This window comes from Sebastes umbrosus, chromosome 20 (genome assembly GCF_015220745.1).
Source record: "Sebastes umbrosus isolate fSebUmb1 chromosome 20, fSebUmb1.pri, whole genome shotgun sequence".
Classification (NCBI taxonomy): Eukaryota; Metazoa; Chordata; class Actinopteri; order Perciformes; family Sebastidae; genus Sebastes; species Sebastes umbrosus.
Window position 1 is genome coordinate 17,818,449 of NC_051288.1, and position 11,220 is coordinate 17,829,668.

General features: G+C 38.3%; 1 protein-coding gene across 1 annotated transcript; it reads left to right on the forward strand.

The window, feature by feature from the left end:
• The first annotated feature begins 1,707 nt into the window (after nucleotides 1–1,707).
• On the forward strand, nucleotides 1,708–8,366 carry scd (stearoyl-CoA desaturase (delta-9-desaturase)). Its single transcript, XM_037755227.1, has 6 exons — nucleotides 1,708–1,871; nucleotides 2,000–2,276; nucleotides 3,519–3,649; nucleotides 3,776–3,981; nucleotides 4,295–4,527; nucleotides 6,094–8,366. Exons 1-6 carry the CDS (start codon nucleotides 1,749–1,751, stop codon nucleotides 6,291–6,293), a joined length of 1,170 nt encoding a protein of 389 aa, XP_037611155.1. The 5' UTR covers nucleotides 1,708–1,748; the 3' UTR covers nucleotides 6,294–8,366.
• The last annotated feature ends 2,854 nt before the right edge of the window (nucleotides 8,367–11,220 follow it).

The window sequence follows — 11,220 nt, forward strand, 5'->3', positions numbered from 1 at the left end:
AATGTAGGTCATGAAGGTGAAAACTCATGGATTTGTCAACCCCTTTTTGAATGTGGATCCTGTTAAATACATTTGTAACTCAGTTCAACATCACCAGTGGCAGATTAAGGTGGTCAGGGGACCCTAAACTACTCTCTGTATGGGCCCCCCCCACCCTTACTCATCATGCTTTAACGTCACAAGAAAAAAAGTAATTTAGTGCCATGTGTAAAAGCATGCTAGGAATATTACACGTCCCACACGTACACACTCGGGAAACACTGGCATATACAAACACACACATTGAGACAGCCTTTAATCGAAACCTTGAATTATTTGTCAATTTAGGGATTTTCTTTAGTAGATCTTGGTGTTCTTTCAGCTGCTGTGCTTTTGTGCTCCCTGATCATATTTTAATTTTACTGCTATTCTGTCCAGTAATGACATATCATTTGAAAACAAAATTGACCTTTATGAACCTGGCCCCATGAGGTGACCAGGTTCATAAGGTCAGCTGATTGGGTAGAAGTGGCCCACACCTACCCAATCAGCTTCTTATTTTTTTTTTATGTTCCGTACGGGCCAATAGGGTTACATTTTTTTGTCTTTCTCTGAAGTACATTTAAATAATTAAAAAAAATGTAATACTTTATTTCAAAAGTTCAATACAGTAGAAACATGTTCAGATTTTTCATTTCATTTCTGTAAATATATTTTACAGTTTCAGACTAATATGAAAAATAAAATAAATTATACAACAAAATAAAATGTAAGGAAAGGAAAAGAATAATTATCTAATATATAATTATTCTTTTCCGTTCCTTACATTTTATTTGTTATATATATATATATATACATAATTATTATTTATATATTTATTATATATATATTTATTTATTTATATTTATTTCAAAAGTTCAATACAGTAGAAACATGTTCAGATTTTTCATTACAATTCTGTAAATATATTTTACAGTATAAGACTAATATAAAAATAAAATAAATTATACAACATAAAATGTAAGGAAAGGAATAGAATGATAATATATATATATTATATATTATATATATAGTATATATATATAATATATAATTATTCTTTTCCTTTCCTTACATTTTTTATATATATATATAATATTATATAAATATATATATTATATATATTATTATTATTTATTATATATATATTATTTATAATTAAAAATAATCAGGTCAATCTGGGGCCCTAGCAAAACATCACCTCAATATTTTCTAAATCTGATTATCCTAAAATATTCTATTTGTGGCGACCAAATTTGCTTTTACATTATTTTTTACTGGTTTTAATATAACTTTAACGTGCATATTATTTTCTTACTATGTGATTTTTTTTAATAGGATTTTTTTTTTGGGGGGGGGGGGGGATGAGGATGACGTGACATAACAAGCATCCCTGTGTGTGGGTGGGGGGTCCTCTGCCTCTTGCTCTACAGTACAAGTACAATACTATAACTTGCCTTTTAACACTTCATCACTCTGCTCGTTTTTTCATTGTAATCCGGTTTCTTACTTAATCTTGAAATATGTGCTTGGTTAATTCAATGCATGTCTAGACAGTTATAGCTGCTCTCTCCCTCCACACAGAGCAGAGGAGGTAAATATACATCTGGCAGCAGAATGAATAAAAAAAGTGAACAGCAGATAAACAAGCAGCCAATCAGAGCCCGAGCTTGAGGCGGCATCTGAGCTCTGATTGGTCAGTCGCACCTCCAGCTCTCAGCTCTTATTTGATGCGTACTGCTGCGGATCTAACTCTCACTCTCTCTCTCTCTTCTTTTACTGGCTTACTTTCAGGTGAAAACACTCACCAGCTTTCACCCTCCTTTTCTCTACACGTCTGCTGCTCTTTTTTGGTGAGTTATCTACCTTCATTTTCATCCTACAGGTGTAAATGTGTGAGTGTTACGCAACGCAGCAACAAAAACGTCAGCAGCATCGTTACATTGTAACCATCTTCTTCCTTCTCTGGTTGTTTCTTTAGAGCATCACCAGCCAGCCAGCAGCCACGATGACAGAGGCGGAGGCGTTGTTGGAGAAGAAGCAGCAGCTGCAGCGCAATAAGTCGAGCAATGGACATGTTCTTGCAGAGACATCCAGAATAGAAGATGTGTTTGATCACACATACAAAGAGAAAGAAGGCCCCAAACCTCCCTCAATCATCGTCTGGAAAAATGTCTTCATGATGACTCTATTGCATATAGGTGCTCTGTACAGCGTGTTCCTCATCCCTTCAGCATCTCCTTTGACCTTGCTCTGGTGTAAGTACAAACAACCTGTTCATTTCTGCACAAGCTGGGTGGCTTTTGTTTTTCTTTCTGTTACATATAGTATTTTTTTTTCAGCTGTTATGTCACCACTGCTGCATGCACACAGATCTGTGCATGCTCCTCCTCCCAGTATCACTGCATGTAGTGGGATTATAGATCATAGGGGCATAATATATCAGCAGAGATTTAATGCCACAGCATGTATTTTTTTTAAAAGCTGCAAACTACAGTGTGTGCTTGGCAGGGGAAAAAAACAACGTGTACTTCTTAACAACAGAGATCAACTAGTATGTTTGTTTTTTTTGATTAAGTAACATAGGACAAATGAAGAGTAGTTACACAACCTGCATGCTGCTTTGTTACTTAATGCTAGGGATGCACAGATTGTACTTTTTCAGGCAACATCAGGTTTGACCTAAACCCTGCTTTCCTAACTTTTGAAAAACAAAATGCAAAAAAAATGAATACATAGATATAAATGTACTGAATTGGAATTTCTTGAAAAAAAATCGGTTTCTTGAAAAATAATGTTATGCAATACCAGATTATCATTATCAGACCGATATCAGTATCGGTGCATCCATACTTTGACCAAACATTTCCTTAGAAATCATCAGGATGTGCATTTGAGTGAGTCAAAACCACGTACGCTGCACTTATGAATAGCTTTCCAGTCTTACGCATGCAGTCATCAAATGGTTTTCATCCATTCACTCATCATCTGATCAGATGTGATGTAATTACATTACACAGAGAGAGAGAGAGAGAGAGAGAGAGAGAGAGAGTCACAGTTCAGTGTGACATGCCATGCTTCTTGCTTCCTTCATGGTTATTTAAGCTCTTGTGTAACAAGAGTACAAACCAGTTCAGTCAAAGGACACGATGAACTGATATCCAGCTATACAGATTGTGCAGGAAAGCTAGTGCGATGCATTTAATTGCATTGTGAAGATAATCTTGGAACAAATTCATAAATATGTTGCTTTTGAGAAAAAGGAAAGGCATTGTTAAGCTACAGTACATTAGTAATTTCTGCTTTTTGAAAGACTATTTTAGTGGGGTGATTTCCCCTTCAGTCGCACAGATATGATAATGTAACATAGATGACTCACTTGTTGCAGGCCTAGCCCTCACACTGACACTACAAGTGTACGGAAAACATCTGATGCATTGCAATGTGGTGCAGCATTTTAATTAGTGGCACTAATGTGTTCATTCATTTCTCTCCCACAGCTGTACTTTGTTTTTTGATAAGTGCTTTAGGAGTAACTGCAGGAGCTCATCGCCTGTGGAGTCACAGATCCTACAAGGCCTCATTACCTCTAAAGATCTTTCTCGGCTTTGCTAACTCCATGGCGTTTCAGGTACACACTACGGAAAAACTGATCCGCAGCACACACACTTTGTGATAATAGCAGTTTTCATCACCGTGTTAAGTACCATGTTGTGTCTGCAACGTATGTAATCTCTGTCTTTACTTTAACCCGCAGAATGATATCTTTGAGTGGGCTCGAGACCACAGGGTTCACCACAAATATTCCGAGACAGACGCTGACCCTCACAACGCCGTGCGGGGCTTCTTCTTCGCTCACATCGGCTGGCTGATGCTGCGCAAACACCCCGACGTCCTCGAGAAAGGACGCAAGCTGGAACTAAAGGACCTGATGGCCGACAAAGTTGTGATGTTTCAAAGGAAGTAAGTGGCTTCAGTCAACGATTCATTTACACTTCAGGTGTTAAATAAAAAAAAAAATCTCTTTCAACCGCTGCTGCTGCAGAGATGGGTCTGTAGTCATTCTGGTTTAACAAGGTGACAATTACTGACATGTCTTGTGTGCACGCTGAGGTTGACTCAAGGTTGGCTTCAATGAAAACTGTCACGTTGAAGAAAGTGATGGCTCGAACAGTCCCATCTCTGACAAGCAGAGAATCTGTATGTTAATGTATGTTGTACTGAGTAAACGTTCCATTGTTTGTAATCCTCCGCCCACTATTGTTCTCCTCGACAGGTATTACAAGCCGTCTGTGCTGCTCATGTGCTTCTTCGTCCCCATGTTTGTGCCTTGGTACCTGTGGGGGGAGTCTCTGTGGGTGGCCTACTTCGTCCCGGCCCTGCTGAGGTACACCCTGGTGCTGAATGCCACCTGGCTGGTCAACAGCGCGGCCCACATGTGGGGGAACAGGCCCTACGACAAGAACATCAACCCCAGGGAGAACAAGTTTGTCACGTTCAGCGCTATAGGTACGAAGGGACACATTAACACATCATGCTCTCAGTGTAACAGAAGAAGAGATAGAGAGATAATCAACTGGAATTTAAGTTAGACTCACCTAGAGACAAAATGCCATTCGATTTGGCAGAATCACTGAGTTGATATGTGCACCGGTTGCCTACATTTGGCTGCACAGTGGGTTCAAGAAAAACTAGTTTGGCAACCAGCAATAGGTGAACGGTATGGAATATCATGAATGAAATTCAGGCTCATTTAAACATTTTATGTACGCTGAAGATTCCACCTCCACCACCAACTACGCAGATGCCTGGACCGACCAATAAGAGTCACTAGTGCAGCAACTGTGGATATTTTAAAACACCTGGATGTGGAACTGGATGTTCTAAGATGGCACCCAGTTCATGAAAGTTGCTCACCAAAAATGTTTTTTTGGCTGAGCCAGCAGACTCCTGACGCACATGATGGCTGTGAAAATAACTTACTACTAGGACTTTTTGTTCTTAATTTCGACCCAATGGCTCAATGTATGATTTTGTATGGGAGAAGGTCTTATGATCCTGCAATGCTAAATGTGTCCACTTGAGCAAAATCGCCTCACAGCCCAGCGCAGTTTGTGGAAAACAAAAACATTTCAACACAACCAATTGTGTTGTGATCAAATCGAACGCTACTGTAGGTCTCTGCTGTGGTTTACGAGAACTTAAAGGAACAGTGTGTAACATTTAGGGGGGGATCTATTGGCAGAAATGTAATAATTAATCAATATGTTTTCTTCAGTGTATAATCAAAACTAAGAATTGTTGTGTTTTCGTTAGCTTAGAATGAGCCCTTCATATCTACATAGGGAGCGGGTTCTCATCACGGAGTCCTCCATGTTGTTCCGCCATGTTTCTATAGTAGCCCAGAACGGACAAACCAAACACTGGCTCTAGAGAGAGCCTTTCGCGTTTTTACGTTACCTGAAGGCCACTGTAGTTCTCCGACATGCTTGTGAAACTGCAGTAAAGTGAGTCGCAGAGTGCAAAACTGTGATACCGCCAGCCGCCATCTGACTTCCGTTGCTCCTAAAGTAGTATTATGGTAAGGACGGCCTCTGAGAGAGGAGAACAGCATTACCACGGTTTTGCACTCGGCGGCTCACGTTAACGCAGTCTTGGAAAGGGAGGAGTGAGCGGAGGGGTACTCGGTCGGTTGCAATCTGCAACCACACCACTAGATGCCACCAAATCGTACACACTACACCTTTAACTCTTGCACCAACTTTGCACCATGATTCAGTGTTACAAACCAAAACATTACAAACCAAAAATCCGCTTTCCATTAAATTTCACTGAGATCTGTCAAGTAGTTTTCAAGATATCTTGCTAACTAACAAAACAACACAACCTCTTCAGTGGATTTGATCAGGATGAGCTAAAAGGATCATTGCTTACAATCACAGAAGTTATCGCTTTTGTTGATGTCACTTTTTAATCACTCTAAATAAGCCCTTAATCCTATTTTTCTAGTAAACAACATCCAGTATTAGTAATATTTCGTATGATTTTCTCACCACTGTTTCTTGTACCTTACAGGTGAGGGATTCCACAACTATCACCACACGTTCCCCTTTGACTATGCAACCAGCGAGTTTGGCTGCAAGTTGAACATTACCACTTGTTTCATCGACGTCATGTGCTACTTTGGCCTGGCCACGGACCGCAAGAGGGTGTCCCACGAGCTGGTCCAGGCCCGATTACAGCGCACCGGAGACGGGAGCCACCGGAGTGGCTAAGATCGACGAACCACGGTCAGCTTCGAAGGCAAAACAACCGTAAAGAAAGAAGCTTCACAGTCCTTTGACAGCTATACATTTCTCATCCACTGAGGATAAAAAGTCATCTCCATGAGGGCCTCGACCACATTTCGCTTGTTTTTGTGGTTTTTTGTAGCTGTAACTAAACAAATTGTTCAAGACGGATTAAAAAACAAACACATTTTGCTAAGATCTTGGCCTCGGGTTCTATTGTTCAATCAGGCCAAGGCCTTGCAAAGATGTTTTAGATCTGAAGTAGATACATTTTTAAAAAAGTCAACTTCATCCTCCGCTGTTTTTGCCACTTTGGTGTGCATTCTTCATGCAAGGTCAGTCATGTAGCCGATCATTTTTATGTAAGTATTACTCAATTATTAATCAAAATAGACAAGAAATGGAGCACTGAACATACAGAGTTATAATATTTCAAATGATAAGTTACTGATACTGGAGACTGTTGTCTTTATTGCAGTTTACAGCTAGTTTTTACCGTTCTGATCTACAGTCAATTCACTTTTTGAGCGCTTTAAGATCTGGAAAAAAAGGGATGAGAGTTTGAATCATGTTTTGTAAAAAAAAAAAAAGAAGTTGTTTGGCTTTAATGAAATAAGGCAAATGATGGAAGAGCGAGGGAACCCAAACCGTCTTCTTATAACTACTGACAACAGAGTGTGTTGCAGTGTGGTTTTCTAGTGCAGAAAACCAAATATGTAGAAAAGTCAAAGATTAGGTAGAGTTTTTGCAAGACAATGTAAGAGACGCATTTATCATGAAATTAAAACTGCCGTTTAATATTAACAGTAAAAGATAAATGTAATTTTAACTTTTATTTTGTGTTTTTACTGAATATATGATAGTGCCAAGAGCGTGCCAATCGTCAACACATTTCTAACCATCTTAACGGTCCACTAGAGCACACTTGAGTCGATATTGCTTCTTCACTCGACATCATTGTGGAAGTTTTTTAACCTTCGTGGCATCAGTGGCTTCGCTTCCTCTTTTATCCCTCTTTTGTCCAGAAACATCCGGCAGCAGAGATCTGATTTGGTCGACGAAGCAGCAGCCATGTCATGTGACAGTTCTAGTGTTACAAAACAAACATGCCACCCATGCATGATGATGTACTGTGGTAGGTGTTGTAGTGAGGTGTTTTATCGGTGACTCTTTAACGGCAGAGCTGTGTCTATTTTTGTAAACGTACTTATGGATGCTGCTGGATCATTAGATCTGTTGCCGTGGTGATTTCTGAGACGGGGTCTGGTTTCCCTTTTGATGTCCCACAAAGCTGGTTGTCATCGCTAAATTTCAGGTGCATCGATGTTTGTGCTCATCTTAAATCCTGGTGTGCGGAATGCTTATCTTATCTTATTTATGTATTTATTTAGTTTTTTTTTCCTTTATTGACAAAAAAAAGAGCTCTAACCTGAACCAGTTTTCTGCACTCCAAAGATTTGGCGGTAAAATATATGAAATTGGAGTTTATTTTTTCCCCAAGAGTCAGGATACAACCTAATGCCTTATGACTTGAATCCATTCCTGATCTTCTCCTTCACATCAGTGAAGACAAAAAGACTCAAAACAAATCTGACCACGGTCCATGTTTACAGGCTGAAGCACCAGGTGGGACATTGTTTTTATTCTGAAGAGACATTTAATTTAAATGGTAGCACCGCATGACAACATCAAATGCTGTAAATGCGTAAGAGGTTCATCTTTCAAAGAAGCTGATAGAAAGTAAAACACCTGGTTCAAACATGGACCCTGATGTGCCAACTAGTTTCAACCCATCACGGCATCTAAAAGCCTCTAAAACAAGAAGGTGCTGTCATGATGGGATGTTAGAGCACCGTCATCAGAGCACTTACTCAAACCTGACAATATTGCAAGCCATGCAAACAACTCCTGCTGCCCACAGCGCCAAAATCTACATTTTCCTAACAACGAGGAGGATCAAAAGGTTGTCGGTCTGAATGATAAAACAGTCAAATCTCAACTGTATTCTATTCTGAAATAAAAATTCACAATATTTTCAATACACAGTAATTCCATTAACTGTTGTGGCTCTTCTTTTTTTCTGGTTTTATTCACTTTGTCTCTTGATATAAATCTGCATACATAGTCTTTGAATTCTCTGAAAACTGGCTAAACCCCTCAACATTTATGCCAGATGGTAATTATATTATTATTTTTTAGTAATTCTACTAAAGGGCTTTGTTTACACACAACTGCAGCTTTTATAAATAAAAGATTGATACAAATTTAAAGACATTTCTGACATCTGGATCTTCAATTTCAGAGTTAGTTTGGGCCTTTTATGATCAGAAGTGAAACATGATCCAGCTGCATTATTATTGATACATTAAAGTTGTTAAAATAGCTAAATTTTGACAACCTATAACACATAAATGCTGCTTACACATCCAATACTCTCATTTAATTTTCAACTAACATAATATATATAAGAATATAACTGAAAGTATGAGTAATTTTACTTTAGAGGATCTATTATGCTTTTTAATAGTTTTTTTGGGGGTATAAATACTGCCTGAAACGCCTTGCTTGAAGTCCCGCCTTTTCTTCCGTAACGTGGTGATGTCACCAAGTAACAGACTTGCATAATACCTGCCTAGCGGCTTGTTTGGCACGCCGTCAGACAAAGCTAGAGTGGAGCTGGAGCGGAGTCCGAAGAGTTTGGTTCAATTGACCAATCACAACAGAGTGGGCCAGCTGACCAATCAGAGCGTTTCAGACGGAGGGTGAAAAGAGGTGCTGCAGCACAGCCGGTATGAGAACATTTGAACATTAAAGCTATGTTCCAGTAGAAACCCAAAATACAAGTATGAACCAGAAAATTTGCATAATAGGTCCTCTTTAATAATATCTTACTGATAATACTAAGTACTTTTTTTTAATGCAGAGCCTTGTAATGGAGTATTTGGGGTTCTTTTGTGTGAGGATTCAAAGGATGGCAAACTGCAGTTTAATCCAACTGGGGCCTGTTGGGGGATTTTCTGTTCCCTGGCTAGTTTCTGGCCTTCTGTGGTGAATAACTCAACACTTCCAGTTTGCTGCTGACATAAGTGTGCAAGTCAAATATATCCCAACTATTTAATACTGCAGTTCTTGGCTCCTGCCTGTAGATGAATAAAGTGCTCTCGCAGTGTGTGAAATGGTTTACACAGGGCAGAGAGGAATGTAGGAGCAGTGTGCTGACCAGAGACCAGTTTACTGTATATTACATCAGACGGTCTCAGGTTGAGGAGTGTTTGGTTAGTGGAGGTTACAAAATGTCATTTCTGTTGAGCAAAGTTTAAGTCATTCAAAAAGCCTCTCTAAAGTGAAGGTTTTCTTTTATGTAGTTGTGAATTGAATATCTTGTTTTGCTTCATTCATTTTAACAATAACATCCAGTGGTGGAAAAAGTACTCAGATCCTTTACTTAAGTAAAAGTAGTAATACCACAAAGACAAAAACACTATTTTACAAGTAAAAATCCTGAAGTATCATTGTCAAAACATATGTAAAAGTATCAAAAGTAAAATTACACCCTGAAATCCACAGCTCAGAGTGCCTATATGTCCATTTTCAAGGTAAAACTGCACATTTTAGAGGCCTTTTATTGTGAGCAGCTGTGCAATAATCAGGCTGTTTAATCAGCATCTTAATGTGACCCACCTGTCAGGTGGATGGGTTAACTTGGCAAAGGAGAGAAGTGCTCACTAACGCAGTAAATTTTGACAAATTTGTGCACAAAATTTGGGAGAAAAAAGTCTTTTGTGTGCATAGAAAAAGTCTTAGATTTTTTATTTCAACTCGTGAAAGATTGGTGCGAAAACAAGAGTTGCGTTTATATTTTTGTTCAGTGTCGTTACTTTACACCACACCAAGTAGCAAATGCCACACTAGAAATACTCTACTATTACTAAAATTGTATCAGCATTAAATATACTTCTCATAATATCACAACTTTTATTCTCGTAAAATTCTCGAAAAAAAAGTTGTAATATGAGAATAAAAATCGTAAGTTTAAGAGAAAAAAAGTTGTAGTATTATGAGAATAAAGTCATAATATTATGACTTTTATTCTCGTAAACTTATGATTTTTATTCTCATATTACAACTTTTTTTCTTGTAAACTTGCAATTTTATTCTAATAATACTACAACTTTTTCTCTTAAACTTGTGACTTTATTCTCATAATACTACGACTTTTTTTCTCTTAAACTTATGACTTTATTCTCATGATACTACAACTTCTTTCTCTTAAACTTACAACTTTATTCTCATAATACTAAACTTTTTTTCTCGTAAACTTATGACTTTATTTTCATAATATTACGACTTTTTTTTCTTGTAAACCTACGACTTTATTCTAGTAATATTATGACTTTATTCTCGAAATCTCAGATTTATTTATTTTTTCCTCAATGTGGCCCTAATACTCCGTCGTTATATCATATTTAATATTTTAACATAATCAGTTACATTTATATCAACTCACAAAAAAGCAACTAAATTATGATTTGACAAACTTAGAGTGTCAAGACTGTAAAAAAATGAGCCATAGTGATTGAAGAAAAGCTGCCAGTCAGGATTCCAGCTGTTATAAACTGGTCTACAGTTGTATATCAGTATCACACTCAGCACATTGCAGTTCTTATTAAACTCCTGAGGCCACCGTGACCCGTACAGAGTGAGTACAGTATGACTCAGGAGGACGCAACAGTGGTGTGATGATGTGTGGTGATGTTGTATTATCATCACCCCAGACAGGAGATGACTGGAGGTTACTGCAGTTCAAAAAACCCCAAAAAACATTCAAGTGTCCCAGCTCACAGCATCTGACTCCAACCAGCCAATCAGCAGCAAGGTCCTGACCTTATGATCCTCCTGGACCAATGGGAGA

What these genes read in the sequence shown, in the direction of transcription:
- scd (XM_037755227.1), top strand. Translation starts at nt 1,749, where the DNA reads ATGCGTACTGCTGCGGATCTAACTCTCACTCTCTCTCTCTCTTCTTTT. An exon ending in CTAACTCCATGGCGTTTCAG is followed by an intron (nt 3,650 to 3,775) that starts GTACACACTACG and finishes TTTAACCCGCAG; the next exon opens with AATGATATCTTTGAGTGGGC. An exon ending in TGTCACGTTCAGCGCTATAG is followed by an intron (nt 4,528 to 6,093) that starts GTACGAAGGGAC and finishes TGTACCTTACAG; the next exon opens with GTGAGGGATTCCACAACTAT.